The sequence below is a fragment of the Manis javanica genome, chromosome 15 (genome assembly GCF_040802235.1).
Source record: "Manis javanica isolate MJ-LG chromosome 15, MJ_LKY, whole genome shotgun sequence".
NCBI classification, from domain to species: domain Eukaryota; kingdom Metazoa; phylum Chordata; class Mammalia; order Pholidota; family Manidae; genus Manis; species Manis javanica.
This window is the reverse complement of record NC_133170.1, coordinates 30,085,012-30,108,172: the sequence shown is the minus strand read 5'-3', so window position 1 is coordinate 30,108,172 and position 23,161 is coordinate 30,085,012. Positions and strand designations below refer to the sequence as shown.

General features: G+C 36.1%; 2 protein-coding genes across 9 annotated transcripts in view; one reads left to right on the top strand and one right to left on the bottom strand.

Annotated features, from left to right (window-relative positions):
• Positions 1-611, bottom strand: part of CCDC77 (coiled-coil domain containing 77) — a 43,997-nt gene extending 43,386 nt beyond the window's left edge. For 3 of the 5 annotated variants that reach the window (XM_037001607.2, XM_073222825.1, XM_037001610.2), the window contains exons 1-2: positions 473-611; positions 96-308 (exon numbers count right to left, since the gene is read on the bottom strand). The gene's annotated coding sequence lies outside the window, so the exon portion shown is untranslated. The remainder of the gene's footprint in view (positions 1-95; positions 309-472) is intronic. The other 2 variants (XM_073222824.1, XM_037001614.2) reach the window with 2 other exon arrangements.
• A 102-nt stretch (positions 612-713) lies between these two features.
• KDM5A (lysine demethylase 5A) overlaps positions 714-23,161 on the top strand; it is a 123,535-nt gene continuing 101,087 nt past the window's right edge. For all 4 annotated transcript variants that reach the window (XM_073222821.1, XM_073222822.1, XM_017663603.3 and 1 more), the window contains exons 1-7: positions 714-1,135; positions 3,315-3,392; positions 4,542-4,664; positions 14,892-15,062; positions 17,000-17,134; positions 21,433-21,538; positions 23,034-23,125. In XM_073222821.1, the coding sequence (XP_073078922.1) occupies positions 971-1,135; positions 3,315-3,392; positions 4,542-4,664; positions 14,892-15,062; positions 17,000-17,134; positions 21,433-21,538; positions 23,034-23,125 (870 nt within the window). In that variant the 5' untranslated portion in view covers positions 714-970. The remainder of the gene's footprint in view (positions 1,136-3,314; positions 3,393-4,541; positions 4,665-14,891; positions 15,063-16,999; positions 17,135-21,432; positions 21,539-23,033; positions 23,126-23,161) is intronic.

The following is a 23,161-nucleotide window of genomic DNA, read 5'->3' as shown; positions in this document are numbered from 1 at the left end:
GGAGGAAATGGAGATGGGCCTCTGGCATATAGATTTTTGACTGGTAGGGTCAGAACAGGTGCCATAGCTTTTACAGTAAATTGAGAAAGGCTTACGGAGCATGTGATGCCGAACTTGCGAGTTGCCAACTGTTGGAAAGCAAGGTCAAGAGCCGTTGCTCCTATGGGGACGAAAAGCAATTCCCGGACGATGGCGAAGGCCGGCCAGCAGGATTTGGGGGATGGGTTCTACCCCAACTTGTCGTCATGGAGACGGGGCGGATATGAAGTGTCCGAGTAAGTGCGTTCGGAACAAACCCTTTCAAAAGACTAAAACAAGAGAGAGACGCTGAAATAGTTGGTTACGTGCCAAAAGGCAGACAAGTAGGTTAAAACCAGCCGTGCCGCAGTGGCCGCGAGGTACGTCCGCCCAGGTTAGGCCCGGCTTGTTTTCGGCACCCACTAGACACAAAGGGGAAGGGGAGCCTCCTTACCGGAAGCAGAACTCCTGCTCTGCGGCACGTTACACATTCCTCCGCGCCGGAAGCGCGCGGCCGCCTCGGCCCGGTTGCGTACACGGTCCGCGCTGTCTCCGAGAGGAGGGGTCGTGGGGCTGCAGGGTATACCCTGAAGTCGTGGGGCAGCGCGGAACTTTACCGGACGAGTCAAGGAACGTCACTGGGTTGCCGGGAAAGGACGAAAGAAGGAAGGTCATACAGCGAGGCGTCGCGTTGCTGCGGAGGGATTCTGTTTCTGGCGTGGCGGAGGGATCTGGCAGTAACGTGAACTTCCGGAAAAGTCCTGGCCCTGAGAGGAAAAGCCCCGAAGGAAACAATAACAAACGAGAGGAGGAAGCGGCCCTGGTGTTCGTGTGGCGAGCAGTTCTTGCTTGAGAAGATGCGCTTCAGATCCCGTCCGGGGACGTGAAAAGGTTCGGTGGGCTTCTGCCAGACTTTCTCCACCTGCCCGCCTCGGGGCCGCTGGGAGTTGCCATGGCGGGTGTGGGGCCGGGGGGCTACGCGGCGGAGTTCGTGCCCCCGCCGGAGTGCCCAGTCTTTGAGCCCAGCTGGGAGGAGTTCACAGACCCGCTCAGCTTCATCGGCCGCATCCGACCTCTGGCAGAGAAGACCGGCATCTGCAAAATCCGACCACCAAAGGTACCAGACTGAGGAGAGGGGAAGGGATGTGGAGGAGGTTAGCTTAACTTTTCCGACCCTTCTGCCTTTTCGTATTTACCCTTCCTCATTTCGCAGGAATTAGAAGCTAAGTTTCTGGATGTTTTTTGCCTTCGTTTTTTGAGTTCTTAAGGTAGGCCCTTTAAGAACGCGAAAGAGTGGTGTCCCTGGGGCCTTCTGCCTAGAACCTGGGAACTGGTATTTCATTTTCCCTTGATTGCGAGCAAGGGTGACGAAAGGCTTCAGGCCTTTCTTTGGCCTGTAAGATGTTTGAAGAAGTATGTCCTGGCATGTCCTACCTTCACGTACAGTCAATCATCAGTACCGTGCGATAGTTAAAACTGCCCTTCCGTCGGCTGTTTGTTTATGCAAGCCCTATTAATGCTTAATTTGTTAAATATTTGCAGGCCTCGTCTCAGGGCCAAGCTTTCTTAAACCGTAATCTGAGCTCTAGTTCCCTACGGTGGTGTCACCAAACAAGAACCGTAGACTGATTACTGCTGCAGTGCAATGAAGAGTCTTCCCTGGCGAAGAGAAAGAGCAGCGTTTATTTCTAAAATTAAGAGGTTCGGGAAGAATTCTCAACGGAGGTGGAAAAAAATATCTGGTACAGGGAATCGGGGATCAAAGATTTACGAATTGCAATTTATTGCAAATAATTGAGGTTGTCTATAGGTTAATTATAATCCAAAATTTTTAAGGTAAGGAAAGCAGATACTACTACTTGTTTGGGAGAATTAGTGCCCCAAGAGGTTGACTGATTTGCTCAAGGTCAAAAGGTTTTTTTTCTTTCCCAGTTGTTCTCCAAATCGTGTTCACGGCCCACCTGCACCAGATGCTCGTTAAAATGCAGATCTCTGCACCTCATTTCTAGAACTTGAATCAGTTTCAGAATGTGCAAGTTCCAGAATCCGTTTTTCTAGCAGTACTCTCAGATGATGCTTAATGTACTTTAGAGTTTGGGAACCATTGCCTTAGCTTTTCTTAAGGGGACACCTTGCTTTATGTTCTGTTTACTACTACTCGCGGATTATTTCATTTAATAGCCATTCAAGCCCTAGTAGGTAAATTAAGTCTCATTTTACAGATGAGCCAGGTATGGATAAGTTCGGTAATTTACCAAACTTATTATGATCTTGGGCAAGTGACAAAGCAGAGTTTGAATCTAGACCAATCCGTTTGATTCTAAAACCCAGACATGCTACTCCATGGGGCTTAAAGAATTTGATCAAGATTATGGATTTATCAATTGTAAGCAAAGATTAACGTGTAATTGCTATGATGAATGATGATTATATGCATTGCCATCCTCCAGAAGCTGCACTTAACACTTTTTTCTATCAAAATTAAGTAGTATTGATAAAACCTTTGAAGTTTTTCCCTAAACCCAATTTTAATCTACTCTGTTGCCTTTATAAATTAGAAATTCTATTCAATGTTTATTTGGGGAAAAAAATTAAAACTTTTTTATTTAAAAAAAGGCTGAGATGATATACCTTCAGTAGGATGAAAAATTTTCACTGTTTATGTTTTTAAATAGATGTGCCATTATTAAGGTCAAATCAAACTATGTTTTCTAGAACCCTATTTGGAATAATGCTAATTTGAGTTATACCGCAACTCCAATCTGGAAATTGTTCTTGTTCTGTAGGCTTACCTTTATTTTTATTTTTTTTTTTTAAGTGTTTGGGTGCCCAGAAGCTGGGCTTTGAACAAAACATTTATATAACATAGACTCTAAAGTGCTGTGTCACATTACACATGAATGAAAAACATATCCTAATATATAAGTACTTTAAAATTTTTTTCATCTTTAATTTACCCTTTTTAGTTTCAGATTCTCTGTTTTTATTTGGTGAACTTGGATGTTTATTAAACTCTATTGTGATATGAGTTCATTGCATTCCACTTGAGAGTAATGGGGCAAAACGTATCTGTGAGACGTAAATAATGGGACTGCTGAGATTGGGGGAGGATTTATAGATAAAAAAATTTTAATAGAATATCAGAGGTAAGTAATATTAAAATCATCTTGTGTAAGAAATATTGCCTTTTCTCTATTCAGACTTATAAATTGATCTGTTGTCATTCCTTAAGCAAATTAATAATGCATTCCTTGCTTATGTACCATTATGTTTTAAAAACAATTCTTTCTGTTTAGGATTGGCAACCTCCATTTGCATGTGAAGTAAAAAGCTTTCGTTTTACTCCCAGAGTCCAGCGCCTGAATGAACTTGAGGTGAGTGTTGTGTTATCACCATTTCTGTTGCCTGATTCATTGTTTATATCAGGACTCCAGGTAGAGAACTTTGAGAAACTAATGTACCAGGGCTCAAAGTTAATTTAAATTAGGATTGAATAGAAGGAAGTTATGTCAGGATTCCAGGTAGAGAACTTTGAGAAACTAATGTACCAGGGCTCAAAGTTAATTTAAATTAGGATTGAATAGAAGGAAGTTTCTGGTTTTTTTTAAAAAAAAATTGTTTAAAGTAGTCATTGTGGGTTTCTCACTTAACGGGATTATGGGAAACTGTCTCTAGCCATGTTCATGGGAGTGGAGATAATCCAGTGTTTAGCTTCAGAGATCTGCAATTAAGTTCTGCTTTTATCAGCACATATTATTATTCTGAAATTTTTGTTAATGTTGGAAGATTCTGGCTCCTTGTGGTGTTTGGAAAATAGTTTTAAAAATTCTGTCAAAAAACCTAGTTTTCAAAGTAGTTTTTTTGGCTTTAACAGAGCTTTTCCAGGACTGTTAATGTGATTTATTAAGATCTCCTTTAAATAGTATTGATCTCTCTCAAATTTCCGAACTTGAAGTCTGTTTAAATATTGTTGTTTATGTCTGGTGGATTTTTAGAAGATTCTTCCATGTAGCAGACAACTGTTTCTGAGTACAAAAGAGAAATTTTAGATAGCCAAGGCTTAATAAGTCATGCTGAGTTTTTTTTCTTTCATGTTTCTAAAACACTAATTTTCTGAGATTTTAATAAATATTTTTCCTTTAATCTCATGTAATTAGATACTAGATGAAGGATCTTAATATCAGTGAGGTAGAGAGTTGGTGTACCTGGGGTATGCATATAATCTACAGATGAAGTGACAGACTTGGAATGCTTAGAGACAGACTAATTTGATTTACTAAATTTTCTCATTAGCTTAAAGTTAAGTCAACTTTTACAAAATTAGAGTGTCTTTTTTGCCTTAACGAGTAAAGTTTATTGGAAATATTTTTGCCTCTTTATCATAGGCTTATTTTATGGGGTTAGACTTAATAATAATGAAAAGTCTTTGAATTTCTTTAGAGGGATGAGTATTATGTTAAGAAAACTCACTTATTTTCAGCAATAGCTTAATTCCTATTTCTGATTTGTTTTAATAATCTTAGGCAATGACCAGAGTGAGACTGGACTTCTTGGATCAACTAGCAAAATTTTGGGAACTTCAGGGATCTACTTTGAAGATCCCTGTGGTGGAGAGAAAAATCCTGGATCTGTATGCTTTGAGCAAGGTGAGGCTTGAACTTGGTTTGGAAATTGGAGCAGAGGCTAGTGAATTTATGAAATTAGGAATTTCAAATTATCTTAATGGAAAATGCCACATCCTTTGCAGGATTTGTTTGGTAATGAAATGCAAGCATGAATAAATGAAAATGACAGATCTTAGTTATTTTTTAAATCTTTTATAATTTTTTATAGGGTTCATATTTAAAGGCTCAAATTGGTAGGCTTTGTGATACATAATATGTAACAGAAATGACACCAACCTACTAATATTATCTTGTGCTGAGTATATCATATTTTGAGCTTGTCAGTTTTTTTCTATTTACTGATTAAAAATTTGATATATTAAAAAGATTCATGTTGCTGAGCATTCTCATATCTGAGACATCAGTTTTATTAATACCTGTAAAAGTGTTACTAGTTAATTGAGGCCAGCATTATCCAGTAGAATGAATAAGTGCTTGAAAACTTAAGGAAGAGAAGGGCTTAGACTTATTTTTGCCTGAACTTAAATTAATTTTGTAATATTACATCTAGTGTGAAAAAGACTGACTTGCAACAGGGTTTGTAATTGAGAGCATGTTTTGTTAATAGTAAAAAACCTGTGATTCCTCTGACTTGTGAGGGAAGACAGCTTCATATTCTGAAGATTTTTGCAGAATGACTTATTTTTGTGGCCTTTCATATTCTGTGACATACTGTTTTGAAATAAAAATTTATTTTTATTTAAATAGTAGAGTTACATTTTGAATATTTCAATTTCAAGGAAATCCCCTTATCCCTCTCTCCCCACCCCTCTCCCCAACCCCTTTCCCTTTGGTAACCGCTAGTCCATTCCTGGGTTCTGTAAGTCTGCTGCTGTTTTGTTCCTTCAGTTTTGCTTTGTTATACTCCACAAATGAGTGAAATCATTTGGCACTTGTCTTTCTCCGCCTGGCTTATTTCACTGAGCATAATACATAGGTCCATCCATGTTTTTGCAAATGGTAGGATTGGTTTTCTTCTTATGGCTGAATAATATTCCATTGTGTGTATATGCCATATCTTCTTTTTTTTTTAAGGTGCTATTGATATACACTCTTATGAAGGTTTCACATGAAAAAACAATTTGGTTATTATATTCACCTCTGTTATGTCCCCCCCACACCCCATTACAGTCACTGCCCATCAGTGTAGTAAGACACCACAGTCACTATTTGCCTTCTCTGTACAATACTGTCTACCCCCTGATCACCCCCACATCATGTGTGCCAATCATAATACCCCTGAATCGCCTTCTCCCTCCCCACCTGCCCTCCCCCACCCCTCCCGTTTGGTAACTGCTAGTCCCTTGGCATCTGTGAGTCTGTTGCTCTTTTGTTCCTTCAGTTTTGCTTTGTTGTTATACTCCACAAGTGAGGGAAATCATTTGGTACTTGTCTTTCTTCTCCTGGCTTATTTCACCTAGCATAATACCCTCTAGCTCCATCCATGTTGTTGCAAATGATAGGATTTGTTTTCGTCTTATGTCTGAATAATATTCCATTGTGTATATGTACCACATCTTCTTTATCCATTCATCTACTGATGGACACTTAGGTTGCTTCCATTTCTTGGCTATTGTAAATAGTGCTGCAATAAACATAGGGGTGCACATGTCTTTTTCAAACTTGGCTGCTGCATTCTTAGGGTAAATTCCTAGGACTGGAATTCCCGGGTCAAAGGTATTTCAATTTTGAGTGTTTTGAGGCACCTCTAAATTGCTTTCCACAAAGGTTGAACTAATTTACATTCCCAACAGCAGTGTAGGAGGGTTCCCCTTTTTCCACATCCTCGTCAGCATTTGTTGTTTGTTTTTTGGATGGTGGCCATCCTAATTGGTATGAGTTGATACCTCATTGTGGTTTTAACTTGCATTTCCCTGATGTTTAGCGATGTGGAGCATCTTCCCATGTGCCTGTTGGCCATCGGAATTTCTTCTTTGGAGAATTGTCTGTTCAGATCCTCTGCCCATTTTTTAATCGGGTTATTTGCTTTTTAGGTGTTGAGGTGTGTGCTTTTTATATATTTTGGATTTAACCTTATCGGATATGTTTTTCATGAATATGTTCTCCCATACTGTAGGATACCTTTTTGTTCTACTGATGGTGTCCCTTGCTGTACAGAAGCTTTTTAGTTTGATGTAGTCCCACTTGTTCATTTTTGCTTTTGTTTCCCTTGCCCAAGAAGATAAGTTCATGAATGTTCCTCATGTTTATATTGAAGAGAGCTTTGCTTATGTTTTCTTCCTTGAGTTTTATGGTTTCATGACTTAATGTTCAGGTCTTCGATCCAGTTTAAGTTTACTTTTGTGTATGGAGTTAGACAGTAATCCAGTTTCATTCTCTTACATGTAGCTGTCCAGTTTTCTAACACCAGTTGTTTAAGAGGCTGTGCTTTCTCCACTGTATGTCCATGGCTCCTTTATCATACATTAATTGGCCATATGTGTGTGGTTTTATATCTGGCCTGTCTATTCTAGTCCATTGATCTATGGGTCTGTTCTTGTGCCAGTACCAAATTACCTTGATTACTGTGGCTTTGTAGTAGAGCTCGAAGTTGGGGAGTGTAATCCCCCCTGCTTTATTCTTCCTCCTAAGGATTGCTTTGGCTATTCGGGGTCTTTTGTGCTTCCATACGAATCTTAGAACTATTTGTCCTAGTCCATTGTAGAACGTTGTTGGTATTTTGATAGGGATTGCATTGAATCTATAGATGGCTTTACGCAGGATGCCCATTTTGACAGTATTCTTCCTACGTGTGAGCATGGGATGTATTTCCACTTATTGGTGTCTTCTTTGATTTCTCCCAAGATTGTCTTGGAGTTTTCAGGGTATAGGTCTTTCAGTTCCTTGGTTAGGCTTATTTCTAGGTATTTTATTCTTTTTGATGCTATTGTGAATGGAATTGTTTTCCTGATTTCTCCTTCTGCTAGTTCATTGTTATAATAGAGGAATGCAACAGATTTCTGTTTATTAAGTTTGTATCCTGCAACTTTGCTGAATTCAGAAATTCTAGTTTTGGAGTGGTTTTTTATGTACAATATCAGGTCATCTGCAAACATTGCTAATCTGGATGCCTTTTATTTCTTTGTGTTGTCTGATTGCTGTGGCTAGGACCTCCAGTGCTATGTTGAATAAAAGTGGGGAGAGTGGGCATCTTTGTCTTGTTTCCAATCTTAAAGGGGAAAGGCTTTCAGCTTCTCGCTGTTAACTATGATGTTGGCTGTGGGTTTGTCGTATATGGCCTTTATTATGTTGATGCTCTTGCCCTCTGTACCAATTTTGTTGAGAGTTTTTATCATGAATGGATGTTGAATTTTGTCACATGCTTTTTCAGCATCTATGGAGATGATCATGTGATTTTTGTTCTTTTTTTTGATTGGGTGGATGATGTTGATGGAATATTCTAATATTGTACCATCCTTGCATCCCTGGAATAAATCCTACTTGATCATAATGGATGATTTTTTAATGTATTTTGAATTAGGTTTTCTAATATTTTGTTGAGTAATTTTGCATCTGTGTTCATCAGGGATATTGGTCTGTAGTTTACTTTTTTTGTGGGGTCTTTGCCTGGTTTTGGTATTAGAGTGATGCTGGCCTCATAGAATGAGGTTGGAAATATTCCCTAATCTTCTATTTTCTGGAAAACTTTAAGGAGGATGGGTATTAGGTCTTTTCTAAATGTCTGATAAAATTCAGCAGTGAAACTATCTGGTCCAGTCGCTTTGTTCTTGGGTAGTTTTTTGATTACTGATTCGATTTCATTGCTGGTAATTGGTCTGTTCAAATTTTCTGTTTCTTCCTGAGTCAATCTGGGAAGGTTGTATTTTTCTAGAAAATTGTCCATTTCTTCTGTATTATCCAATTTGTTAGCATATAATTTTTCATAGTGTTCTGTAATAATTGTTTGTGTTCCGGTGGTATCTGAAGTGATTTTTCCTTTCTCGTTTCTGTTTCTGTTTTTGTGTGTATACTCTTTTTCTTGATGTGAAAACATTTTTTTATGATACATTTTTAAATTAGTGTTGGGTCATAATTCTCTAAAAATTTTGTTTTATATTTTTTATACTAAAAATTCTGGGAAATGTAGCATTATGCTAAAATAGAGCTCGACTTTTTTTTATCAGTCTGGTAATGGTGTCAATAATTAAGCTCTGTGCTAAGAATTATATAGTTCAGTTGTATGAAAACCTATGAGATCAAAGGGCAAAATACAGTAAATTTAAGGGTGGATATGTGTTCTTTAAGGAACCATTAGCATAAAAATTTTGTTTTAAGAACTCTCTTTTTGACATTTTCAGTTAAAGCTTACTAGGTTTTATCTCATAATGCTGTTTATGGATCTTAATATGTTTAGTTTGATTTATGTAGTTTAAATGAAATACAAAAATATGTCTTAAGTATTTTTTACTTACTTAATTATTAATAACAATAGTATTGTGGAATGAGCCAAACTCATTCCACATACCTCAGGATTTTTTAAAAATACTCTAGGGGATTTTCTGGAATTCTTGTATATTAGATAATCTTTTGAGTTGAATATGTTCCATATGGGTAATTCTCCAATGAAAAGGTAAACATTAGGTTTAATCTGATGGCAAATCATATTGCATTCTTGACTTTACAGAGTTGTAGGGTTTCAGAGTTAGGAAGGACTTTAGCAGTAACATAATCGGAATACCTGGTTGTTCACAATTCTGTATAACAGTTTGCTATCTAGCCTGTTGAACTTGATGTTGAGAAACCCAATTCCTTTTTGTGAAAAGGGGGAATACTACTAATAAAGTATATGTGTTTAAAAACTTAGAGAACTTAATTGCAAGTATGTTTTAATTAAAGGTTAAGTTTGTTTGTCCTCGGGTTTATTAGAGTCTTGTCTTTAAGTACCAATGGACATCTTCCCCTAACCTTTGAGAATGTTTACTAAAAAACTGATATTTAAAGCTAAAAGTCATATAAATTTTGATTTGTAGTTATTTTTTTATACTTTATAATATTTTTGTTGCCTAAATGTTATAGTAAGATTGCTTCTCCTCACCATATGAATTTTTTTTCTTTACATTTAAGTGTGACTTAGCAATGTACAAATCTTAAATGTACAGGTGGATAATTCTTTATAAATGTATACACTTATATAACCACCATCCAGATCAAGGTAGAGAGCATTTAGACCACTCCAGCAGGCTCCTTCATCTCCCTCAGTCAGTATTTCTCTACAGAGGCAGCCACTGTTCTGACCTCTGTCATTGGGTGAATTATGTTAATCCCAGAGTATTTACAATACGTTCTCTTAAGTATTTTATTGGCGTGATATTTTTAACTTGGTAGCAAGAGCCTCAGGCTGAAAACTGCAGAAAATACTGAAGAGTTCTGATATTTTTAGGTTGTTAGGTATACCCTTCACTAAAAAAAAAAAAAACGTCTCTTGAGTTTTTAAATATGGTTTTAAAACACTTTTGATTCCCACTAGTTTTTTTAAAGGGAAGCAAATTTTCAGTCTTTTGAGTCATTAAATGTCATCCTGTTTTGATTGAATCACATTGTCTTCCTTCCTCGTTATCTTTGACCATAAAATATATTACTTAAAATATCTATAAATTTAATGGAGTTTTACATTAACAATTACTGTTTATTATCATTGTAATAAAGAGTATTCATTCTAGGCTTTAAAAAGTTTTTTTGTCAAAATAAAAATAAGGCTTAAAATAAAAAACAACATTCTCCCTTCTCTACCTCTCCACTTCCATTCCCAATCCTTAGAGCTAATCTCTTTCAGTTCTTTTAGCTGTTCCTGATTTTAATCTCCCATGTTTCCAGATACGTTCATTATGCTATTTCTTCATTTTCAGTTTTAAATATTACTGATTTTTCCACAACTAGAGATGGGGAATGGCTGTAAGAAATCTAAATCCTTACATACTTCAGGTCCCAGCCCCTTCTAGTGTAGTTACATCAATTTTTAATTGATCAAAAGTTATTACTGTGACTCTAAATACAAACATTATTTGTATCTGAGCCTTCTTGTGTGCTACGATTGTTTCCTTGTACCAGTTTTTAATTTTCCTTCAAGTTAATAGTCACTTACCCTCTTTTCATTTTGTAAGTTTTCTTTGTAACTAAAAAAAATTTATTTTTCAGATTTTCCAGAAGTATAAATCGCTCAGTATGCTTTTACCTATTAAGTAATCTGTCAATTTCATTTTCTTCTTGGAGCCATTCTGCTGGAGTTCTCTTTACTGCTCCAATCCAAACTGGTAGTTTTTTAAGTTCAGGTGTCAGCCTGGAACTTCTTTCACTATTATTCTGGAAATTCCCTTGTCTCTTTCCTTGTTTCAAGTCTTCCTAGTTCGGTTTACTATTTTGGTGAAACATTTTTTCTGCCAGTTTAATGAGCAAGAAGATAAATGGGATGTAAATGTTTTGCTTGTCTACAAATGTTCTACAAATGGTGATTTAGTGGAGTTTGGAAGTCTAAAATTGTAAATCATTTTACATTAAGTATGTTGAAAGCTTTGCTCCATAATACTCTAGCTTTCAGTGTTGCTGTTGGGAAGAACCATGCTGTATTAATCCTTGCTCCTTTGTATGTGACTTTTTCTTGAAGACATAGGACCTACTCTTTATTCTTGGGGCACAGTACTTTACATTGGTAAGCTTTTGTTTTCATCATGTGCGCGTGCACGTGTGTGTATGTGTGTGTGTGTGTGTAAGTATACACTTTCTTTTCATTGTTTTGCCTTTAATCACATTTTTAAACAACACATGGACATTTGTACTTTGATGTTTTATTTTTGTTCATCTGTCATGCTCAAAATGAAAGTCTAAAACCTACTGGTAGCTTAATACTAGACTATTAAGACCATTTTAACCCTCTTTTTTACTTACTTGTTTCTTACATTAGATCCCTTCTTTTCAAACTCTCCTGAGAGCAAATCTCATGCAGGGGTTGGAGCACAGTTGCTGGCTGTGCTGTCTGGAGGAGGTCTACTTGCTTTTCACAGGTTTTCAGTCAATCATATTCTCTGATCACTGCCATCCTTAAATTGAAAGGTACTGCTGCTTTCATTTCTTACGCCTTTCCCCATTCTGTGGTGTAAAGTCAAGTCTTCTCCTTGGTTTTCTTCTGTTGCAGGTAGTTAAGTTTGTTTTCGCTTGCTGGGTTATCACTGACACCTGCTTTCTCTTGGTCTATTTGTTCCGTGGGGAGTATGCCTTTTTGTTCTTTGCTTTTGGTGGAGATTTGAGGGGGAGCTCTTAATACGCAGCAGACTGTACTACCTTCTGTCTGTTAAAATTTACTCTTGCTAGCCAGACCTAGTTTTTCATTGGACTGGAGTTTTAGCTCTGATTGACATTACTCTTTGGTCAAGTTTTGATTAAGGGCTTGTCTTCTTTGTGCTTAGTTTAAGTGTATGCCATGTATCTTTTTATAGGGCATGGTTCATAAATGATATTTTTCTAGTGACAGTGTTGTATAATACATTGCATGGCAGATGTTTGGAATACATGTTTTATGTTTTGAAATTATGACTTGATAATCCTTGAATCAGCTGAAGAAAAAAGCAAGTGTAAGGTTGTGTGTATTTTTATAGTATTAGGCCCATTTATATTATTAGAGTATTGTGTGCATAAAGCCAAAGTTGTGGTTTTGGTTTCTTTATGAGGTAGTTTTGCCTCATTGCTTGGCCATACCCTGACTATGATGGCTATCGTTTTTACGTCTCTGTGCCAGTAGTTAGCAGAACTGTGTGGGGAAGCTTGACTGAACCTGTGTGGATATATCATTACGAGTGGAAATTTATCTTGAAATGCTTGGATACAAAGCAGATGATTATGTAATGGTAATAATTGTAGAGGATAACAAAGACTGCTGCAAGGGCTTCTGTTTTCTCTGACTTCTGGACTGTTGCTCCCTACTAGCTTGAGACACCTTGGCTTCCTTACTGTTCCTCAGTCAGTCTAGGCATGCTTCTCACTTGGGCCCTTTGTTCTGGCTGTTCCCTGGGATCTGCTCGGATAACTGCTCCAGCTCCTTGAAGGCTTTGCTCAAATTTTACCTTTTTCATGAGGCTTTTCTTTTCTTCTGTTACTTGTGAGTTCTTTTTAACTGCTTTTTAAAATTTTTTCCACAGGATTCATCACTTCAAAATTTACATAATATGTTTATTGTCTGTCTTCTCCCACTAGAACGTAAGCTCCGTAAGAACAGAGATCTTCGTTTTTCACAGATGCATCTTAAGCATATAGAACAGTAGCTGACAATGTGGAAGCACTGGAAAGTCACTAATGAAAGGTGTTCTAACTCATTGATTTCTTCCAGATAGCCCTCTGTCTAAACCTCACTGTATTTTCCTCTACACTGCAAATTTGAAAAATGAATTTTTTTTCTTTTTGTAATTTCCCCCTGGTTAGCTCTCACTAACAGAGGAAGCTTCTCTGAGGGTGTAATAATAGAAGTTCAAGAATGAGGTGTGTTCATCTCTTGTGCACATGAACTTACATGTTTTTCCCAAGCTTTCAGCTGTTTCACTGGAGGAGAATTGCTTTTGGCTGTAGGTTCATCTTTGTAATAGCATTGTAGAACACTAGAGTTGAAGATGTTCCTTCACTTACTTACAGTGTTCTTTCTACCTGCCTGTTGCCCACGTGCATAGACATTTATAAAACAGTTAACATTGATAAGAGTGCTTACTTTTCCTGGTGCTTTTCATGTTTTATTTCCTTTGTCTTCACAAACAGCCTTATAATGAGGTGTAGGCACTGTTTAATAGTGAGAAATCTGAGATACTAATTGTGTAATTTACCAAAGGTCCTACAACTATTAAGTAGTTCAGCTGGGGTTTGAACTCTGACACTCTGGCTCCAGAGTCAGTGAATGCTCTTAGTTTTTTTTAAGAAAATTGTGGTGAAATATGCGTAACATAAAATTTATTATTTTTAAGTGTACAATTTGATAGCTTTAAGTATATTCAAAATGTGTACGACCATCACTACTAACCATTTCCAGAACTTTCCTCATCCTTCTGGCTCCTGGTAAAATGTGTCTTGTTTTTAAATTAATTTTAAGACATGAATTTGCTTGTTCAAGCTATCTAATAGAAGTGGAGTCACACAGTATTCATCCTTTTGTTTCTTCTTTATCTTACCATGTTAGGTTCATTCTTGTTGTCACATATATCAGAATTTCATTCCTTTTAAAGGCTGAATAATACTCCATTGTAGTATATATCACATTTTGTTTATCTGTTCATCTTTTGATGGACATTTGAGTTGTTTCCACCTTTTGGCTGTTGTGAGTAGTGCTCATGTGAAGATCGGTATACAAGCATCTGTTTAAATCCCGCTTTCAGTTCTTTTGGGTATATACTACAGGTGGAATTGCCGAATCATAGAGTAATTCTGTGTTTAATTTTTCTCTTTAAGTTTTTGATATAGAAAAATACAATAGTATACTCCAAGAGGAAAAATTTTTTGGTTCAAATGATTATGTCACAGTCCTCTTACTCTGTTGTCAGTGAAACTGAAAACTGCCTATATTTTAGTGTTCGAGATGGGCAATATTTGTTTCTGGAAGAGGGGACTTTGATACTGTATCTTTTGTACAGTACCTAGTTTGATGTGAGCATTTGGCCAAATTGACCAATTATCTCCTCACTTCCTGCATTTTAGTAAATCTCCTATACTCTGATCTTTCCCCATCACAATTCCTTCATAATCTGCCATATAAAACTTTCCTCCTTATGAAAAATTACAGCCTCTCTTTCAAAATACCCTCTGAATCCACTGTTTGCTAAACATTTTTGTTTAATTCTGTACATTATTTGGTATGTTGTCTAATTTCAAGGTTCATGTTCATTTTGTACTAAGTTACCATTTATTTTCATGTCTATTTTTGGTCTGTTTTTCTTATAGTTTCAGTTCCTTGAGGATATAGAATACATATATGTGATTAGTTTTTTCAGGGTGCTTAATGTACATAGTTTAAGTTCATTAAATGTTTTTGAATGCCCGATTCATTTAGGGTAGGCACAATATTAATTAAATTATAGAGTTGAGAATATCCAAAAATCATTCTTTCTGTTCCATACTTTAAATGTTGAAAAGGTTCAATTTTGTCAGGTGTTTGTTGAAATTTGAAAGCAGGCAAGGTGTGTAGAGTCCGAATACATTAATCTACCTTCTTTTTCTAAGTAATTTTTACTTTCCTTTCAGGTTGTTGCCAGCAAAGGAGGTTTTGAAATGGTCACCAAAGAAAAGAAATGGTCTAAAGTGGGTAGCCGCTTGGGATATCTGCCAGGAAAAGGAACTGGGTCTCTTTTGAAGTCACACTATGAAAGAATTCTCTACCCATATGAGCTTTTCCAATCTGGTGTCAGCCTTATGGTGAGATGCATCATTTTATATAGGGGTGGATAAATCTAGTATGCCAAGTATAATCTTTAGATCGTATTCACCATAACAAGTTAGCAGTTGGCTGTACATAGCAAGTTGAAAACAATTTGTCTAGGTACCAAAATTTTGGGGTGGCAGGGGGTGTAGTTTAAAAATCATAGCTACTTTTGGTAATTTACAAGTTAAAAGCTAATGGGAATGAGGCTGTTTTCCTATTTAAAAGAAATCCTCATTACTGAAGCTCTTTGAAAAATTCCTCCTCATGATTTCATATTTTTTATTTAGCACCTTTATTGAGGTATAATTTACATACCATAGAATTCACCTACTGTAGGTACACAGTCAATAAGCTTTAATGAATTTTACATTTGTGCGACAATCACAATCCAGTTGTAGAACACTCCCGTTAGTCCAAAAAGCTCCTTTGTGTTGTTTGTATTGGTTTCTTCTCCTACCCCCAAACCCAGACAACAACTGATCTGCTTTCTGGCTCTATAGTTTGCGTTTTTTAGAAACTTCACATAGATGGAATCATACAATATGATTTTGTGTCTGGCTACTTTTCACTTAGTGTACTTACAGTGTCTTCAAGGTTCATCCCTTTTGTAGCTTTGTTCTTTTTTATGGCTGAATAATATTTCACTATGGATATATAATATTTCTTCTTTTATCAGTTGATGGACAGCTGGGTTATTTCCAGTTTATGACTACTATAAATAATGCTATAAATATTCATGTACAAGTCTGTGTGTGGACATATGTTTTCATTTCTCTTGGGTAGATACCTAGGAGTGGAATTGCTGGGTTTATATGATAAGTTTATGTTTAACTTTCTAAGAAACTGCCAAACTGTTTTCCAAAGTGGCTGAACCATTTTACATTCCCACCAATAATGTACAGGCTTCCAGTTTCTCCACATCTCTGCCAACACTTGGTATTGTCAGTTATTTTGCTTATAACCATTGTGGTAGGTGTGTTAGTGGTATCTCATTGTGGTTTTAATTTTAATTTCTCTAATGACCAATGATGTTATGCTGCTTTTCATGTGCATATTAGCCATTTATACATTTTAATTGATGAAGGGTCTGTTCAAATCTTTTTTTTATTGGGTTGTCATCTTATACTTGTTTTAAACGAATTTGCTCTGTATTCTGAATACAAGTCCTTTATCAGATATATGATTTTACAAATATTTTCTCTTAGTCTGTGGTTTATCTTTTCATTTTTATAGTGGTGTCTATTTGAAGAGTAATTTATCAGTTTTTTTCCCCCTTTTATTAATTGTGCTTCTGTTGTCATATCTAAGAAATCTTTTCCTAACTCAAGGCCGCAGACTTTCTTCTTTGTTTTCCTCTAGAAGTTTGTTTTAATATTTTGAATTTGGTTTTGTGCATAGTATGAGGTAAAGGTATAAGTTCCATTTTTGGTAGAGGGGGGAATGAATATCCAGTTGTATCAGTACCATTTGTTTAAAAGACTTACTCTTTCCCCATTGATTTGCCTTGGTGCCTTTGTTGAAAATCAATTGACTACAAATATGTGGGTTTATTTCTGGTCTCTGTTTTGTTCTGGATCTGTTATTTATCCTAACACCAATACTATACTGTCTTTGAGTACTGTAGTTATGTAGTAAGTTTTGATATCTAGTAGTATAAGTAAGTCCTCCAACTTTTTCTTCTTTTTTCAAGATTTCCAAATACTTTGCATTTCTACATAAATTTTAGAGTCAGCATCTCAATTTTTTACAACAAAGTCCTGCTAGGATTTTTATAGGGATTATCTTGAATCTGTAGATCAGTTTGGTGTAGAATTACCATCTGGTTTCATTTAATTTTAGGGATTGATTGGAAATTTATTATTTTTCCCTGATTCTCAAATTTGATTTATTACTAGTGAATCTGCCCTTTTTCTGTGCTTTAATTCTTTAGGGTGTACACATGCCTAATCTAGATCTTAAGGAAAAAGTGGAGCCTGAGGTTCTTGGCACTGATGTCCCAACTTCTCCAGAGCCAGGTACAAGAATGAATATTCTGCCGAAGAGAACGAGACGTGTCAAGTCTCAGGTATCAATTTCCATGGGCCATTTTTAACATGAGTTTTGACTGCGTTGACTGGGCAGAATAATTATCTAGGTTCGGGAGGTCATTTACATACTCTTCTGTAAAACTTAAAGAGACCTATCTTTCATTTACCTTTGAGATGAATGGAGAAGAAATTGTAAAATTCAATCTTAATTTGATTTACTAAAGTTCTTTGTTAATTTTGAAGTTTCTGATAGGATGACAAATCAGGGTAACTCCGGATACTGGGGCCAGTTTCATGGACATGCTGATAAATTTTGGTACATTTTATTTTCACGGTTGGCAGAAGTGAGAGCAGTAGAGAAGAGTGGTTTTATTTTTTACTCATCATTGAGTTTCTTAGTGTCTGAACCATTCCAATGTAGCTTCTATAGTGTTCTTGTAACCTAAAATAATTTCAGAGGCTAACAAATGCATCAGAAGAAAAATGCTCTAATTTATTTTAGTCTGCCCCTCCCTCCTCTTCCTATTCCCATTTCCTTATGGTCCTGAAAGTTGTATTTTTTAATGTTTTTTGGTAAAGATAGTCTGTAAGCTGGGACAGTGAGGTACCCTGAGATCTCTGAGATATGTTGCATTTAAATTGACATATGGGTGGGCCAAGATAACAACTGGGTCCTAAATCATTGACTTTAACATATTTAAAGAAACACTTTGTGATAAGGATGGAAATGGTTCACATTGAAAGTGAGGATGAGAGAAGGAAGATAAGTCCACTAATTAAAAAGAGACATTAGAGCTGGGGTTGTGAGGAGTCCTGACTGGAGAGGCAGGCTTTTCTAGCCCTCAGGTCATATCTCTTTCAGGTCATGTCTGCTTTTCTTGTTCTGACTCTGTGCTCATTAAATAACCTTCTGAGTAATAATTTAACTTTTTAGGTACTTTGGTAGCAGAAAAGTAGGTGTCTTGGATGGGGAATGTGAATTTAATGGAAAATCATTGGAAAGGGATAGCCCCATTATAAATTATAAACTCTGGCTTGCTTAGTAAGTGATTTTTATAACTATAGTTTACCTTGGAAATTCTGATCATTCTATTTCAAGACCTGAAACACTTGAAGACTAGTTTTTTTTTTGACTTGGTGACTCAAGCATTGAAGAGTTGCCCCAGGTACCCCTGCCTATCTAATCAATTACCAGCTTATGATGAAAATGCCTTTTGATGTTCCTTTTGACCTCTTGAAAAAGTCCTGCTTATTTCTAATTGTCTCTCTTTATATAAGAACAGGGACAACGTAGAATACTTTTACCCATTGTAATAATTGCCACTGTAGTCAGATTCGTTGATACTAGATAGAGATTAGAACCATTTCAGGTTTTGCATTTAAGAATTTTTTCAACTCATAATTTGTCCATAATTACTATATTGCCAATCTGCTTCATTTCTAGTTTTCTATTTCAGAAACAGAGTATAGGCTTTCTGGTAGCACTCCTTCACCTTTTTGTCCCATACACAAAACTGTTGTTACTCATTCTTAATCTCTGGCTATCTCTGTGGGCAAAGTGTACCTTTGTCTCCAAGGATAGTCCTTCCACTTCCATCCTTTCTGGCTTATTTAGTGATTTCAGTGATTTCAGATCAGTTGTGAAGTCTTCTACCTCCTCTGCTAGATCTGTCCCTCTTGCCGTATCCTCCCACACCCCCACCCTGCCCCAAGTCTCTATCATCTTAAAAACAAAGGCCCTCTTCCTAGATAATGCATTACTCCTTTCCTCTTCACAGAGAAGTTTCTTGAAGAATAGTCTATATTGTACTACTTTCCTCAATGTCTGTTTAGTTTTTATGCTCTAATCTGACTTGGAGCCAAATAATTTCATTTAAACTATACTATCCCAGTTACCACTGAGTTAGTAACTGTCAAATGCTGAGGACCCCTTTTCACTTCTTACCCTACTTCATCTCTGGCCATGTATACATTTAATATGGTTATTGACTCCTCTCCTCAAAATTTTATTGTTTTTATTTTTCTTTAGCTTCTGTGACATCTCCCTTCTGGATTTCTTCTACACTCTCTGACCACTCCTCAGTCATATTTGTTATCTCTTCTCTCTGCCCTTTACATGTTATCTTCAGTTCTTCCCTGTCTTCCCTCTCCCTAGCTATCTGATCCACCCTGTGATTGAAATTACTTCCTGTACACTCAGGACTTCTAACTATGTCTTGACATGAATGCTTCTTTTCTGTTCACCAGTGGTGTGTGTATATGTATTCATGTGTATGTGTATTCCTTGGTGGCTGGGCACGGTTATACCAAATTCACTACATCTCAAACATTACCACCTTTTCTAAATCTGTTTTGCTTTATTATTTTCTAGCTTGGTATCAGTGACAAGCATAGCCATCCATAATCTGTCAGATGAGAAAGAGAAATCATGAAATTTATCCTACTCCTTGCACAAAACTTTCTTGCACAGAAATGCTGATGATCATTGTCTTGTCCTGCATTGGACCTGGAATCAGCCATTTCTCCAAGGAATCCTGGTTCATTTTAGTGGGAAATGGTATATGTTCAGAAAACAAGATCTGAACACATAGTGTGCTTGTTCCTACTGGAATATCATTGTGTATAGGCACTTCTGGTGGTTAGGACTGGGATATAAATTTTAAAAACGTTATTAATTTATATTTTCAGTTCATACTGACAATTCCAGTTCTAATGCAGCATCACAAAGTTCCTCTGGTTTATATTATACTTCTTTTTCTAGCATTTTGAGTTGGGAACTTACTTCATTTATTTTTATTCTTTTGTTTTGATACATTTAAGACTATAAAATTTCCTGGGATCACTTCAAATTAATTTGTTTGAGAGATTCTGATGTGTAGTTTTTTTTTAGTCAGTTTTTTAATGGAGAGTTAGAAATTTCCAGGTGGAAGGGCCTTTTAAAAAAGTTTTTGTAATTTCTAGTTTTATTCCAATAAGATCAGAGAAATCGGACGAAATTTTTTATTTCTACTTTTTGGAACTTTATTGCCTATCTGAAAAGGTTGCTCTAAGGTTTAATTGATTAAAGTGCTTTAATATGGCACATACTATATGCTTAACATGTTAGCTTTTACTATTATGTACCTTTCTTTAATAGTCGTGAAGAATGTGTAGTGTTATATTTATCATTGGACTATAGAGTTTGATGAGTATAATCAAATTAGTGTACTAAAGCTGAAAGATAAATTTTGAAATGCCATTTTGGTTGGTTTGGTTCTTATATGATATTTTATTAGTCCAGGCTACATAGGCCAGCTGTTAATGTAGCCTTAAGCTATAGTCAGTATTCTATCTTGGTTTATTTTTATTCTATTTACTAAGTATGACTGACTAAATTTTAAGTGAGTTTTGACTTAGTATATGTATATAAATGCATTTTAAATAAGTTTGTTTATTTAATTTGTTGACGTTCAGAGATTATGGTCCATTTAAATTCAGATGTAACACTGGTGTCTTGTCAGGATGGGTCTGTTTTCAAGGACTAGAATGCCGAAGGGCAGTAGCTTAAACATTAACAGTGCAGTTTTCACATAAGGACACAGTTTTCATACAAGATTTTCAGAGTTAGGTAGTTGCAGGATTCATACAACAGCTCTGTATTTTCATCAAGGGCCCATGCTCATCATTCTGCCTTGCTTCCTTCAGCGTGTGGGTGGTCAGTCTCCTAGTTGTAGTGTGGCTGCTGCAGAGTCCAGTGCCGTGCTTTTCTAGACCGGTTTTCCTAGTCACAGGGAAAGAGGTTGGGGCAAAGTGGCTTACTCTTAAGAAGCTTTCTCTTTTATTAGAATATGAAAATCTTTTTTAGAGGCTTCTAGTAGACCTTCGCTATGTCTCATTGGCTAGACCAAAGTAACATTCCCACCTCTATCTAGGTCATCACCAACAAAGAGGCCTTGGCATGATTGACTTAGGACAATCATTATTCATCTCCTGGGAGAAGCATATTGCCTTCTAATCAAAGATGGTGTCCATTAGAAAGTTGGAAGTGGGCTTCTATGGAGTAATTATCAGTGTAATATCAGCTGTTAGAAATAAGGTCTGTCTCTGGACAGAACTTAATTGACAACTGTGCTTTTATGAAGGATAGGTTTTCTCTTGTGGAAAGCAATCTGAATGTTGCATAGTGCTTTGATGACTATGTTCATCTGTTCTAAAGAGGCAGCAAGTAAAGTTAGAAGAAATGAAATAATTTTTTTCTTCATTTTGGGGAAGATCTTAAAACTTTTCTTGGGTAAGAAAGTAAATGTATGAATCAAAATAATTAGACTAATGTGAGTTCTGTTTACTTCTCTTTTAGTCAGAATCTGGAGATGTGAACAGAAACACAGAACTGAAGAAACTTAGAATTTTTGGGGCTGGGCCTAAGGTTGTTGGCCTGACAATGGGAACCAAAGATAAAGAAGGTAAAAATCTGTTATTTGGTCATGAAAAGAAATTAGGTACAGCAGGTCCTTGTGAAATCTGTTATTTGGTCATGAAAAGAAATAAGGTACTTGTAACAAGATTCAAGTACTATTTGAATTGCAGTCTGCCTTGGAATTTGCTTAAGAGTTATAAACTTTCAACATGGTTCCTAGACAAATTGCCTGTTTTATGGCAGATAATCTTAAATTTAAGGTGTGGGGTACTGTATTATGTCGAGTTTTTATAACACTTTGGAAGAGAAATTTTCTTCTTCCATATCTGATACGTGACACAAATTATTATAGTTTCTAAAGGTTGATTTATGAGAGAATGGTGAGATTAATATTGTCACCTGGTGATCTAAGTCTATAGCTTTTAAATTCAAAGAGAAATACAAGATTCTGTAGCCTTTAGTATCAGAATATACTGGGCAGAGCTTATGATTTAAATTCTAATTCTAATTTTGATATTTTTCTATAATTTCTTTGTTATTAAGACACTTGATTTAAATGAACTCCAAGGAAGCCTAGTACTCTCATGTTGTTTGAGACTTTCTGTGAGTAAAATTGCTAATGCAAAGTTTAAAGTTCTATTCTTCGGTCTATATATATGTCAGTTTTAAAACTCAGTTTAACAAAGATTGTGTTGGATATGTTTTTACTACATAATTTAATGAAGTGCCATAATCCCAGGTCATATTAATTATTATTGCATTTTATGATATGAGTAATTAAGTCATAATTCAGATTGTGGACTGAATTCCAGAGGATCAGATAATATTGTTCCATCACTCAAAACATTCAGTGTGATAGGATCTGTCAGCACTTGACCCTTGAACAACACAGCTTGAACTGTGTGGGTCCACTTATACACAGATCTTCTCAATAAATATGTTAGAAAAAATTTTTGAGATTTACGCCAATTTGAAAATTTTTCTTTATTGTAAGACTACAGTATATAATACATATAACACACAAAATGCGTGTTAATGGACTGTATATGTTATTAGTAAGGGTCTGGCCAGCAGTAGGCTACTAGTAGTTACATTTTTGGGAGTCAAAAGTTAAACATGGATTTTTGACTGCATGGGGTCTAGTGCCCCTACCCCTCGTGTTGTTCAAGGGTCAGCTGTAAATACATTATAATGTTTACTATTGCCCTTTTAAACACTTTATCTTTTTAATTCTTGTAATTTGGATCTTAAGACTAGTCTTAAATTAGTCCCTGATGAGTACTACAGACAAGCAGTTCAGCTCTCTGGAGCTTGATTTGCCCACATTATCCCAGATCTGCTATTGACTGGCTAAGCACTTTTGGGCAAGTTATCTAACTTCTGTATACTTCACATTCATTGTCTTCAATGGGGACTAAAAATATATCTACCTCATAGCATTATGAGATTTTAAATAACATAAATAATATTAAATAGTGTCTGGTCCATAGTAAGCTCTCAACGTTAGTTTTTACTATTATGATATAACTTTTTATTTCAAGATGAGGTCTCCCGAAGACGAAAAGTTACCAACAGGTCAGAAGCATTTAACATGCAAATGAGACAACGGAAAGGAACTCTCTCTGTTAACTTTGTAAGTGTTCTGACATGTGTCAGAAGGGAAAGGGTT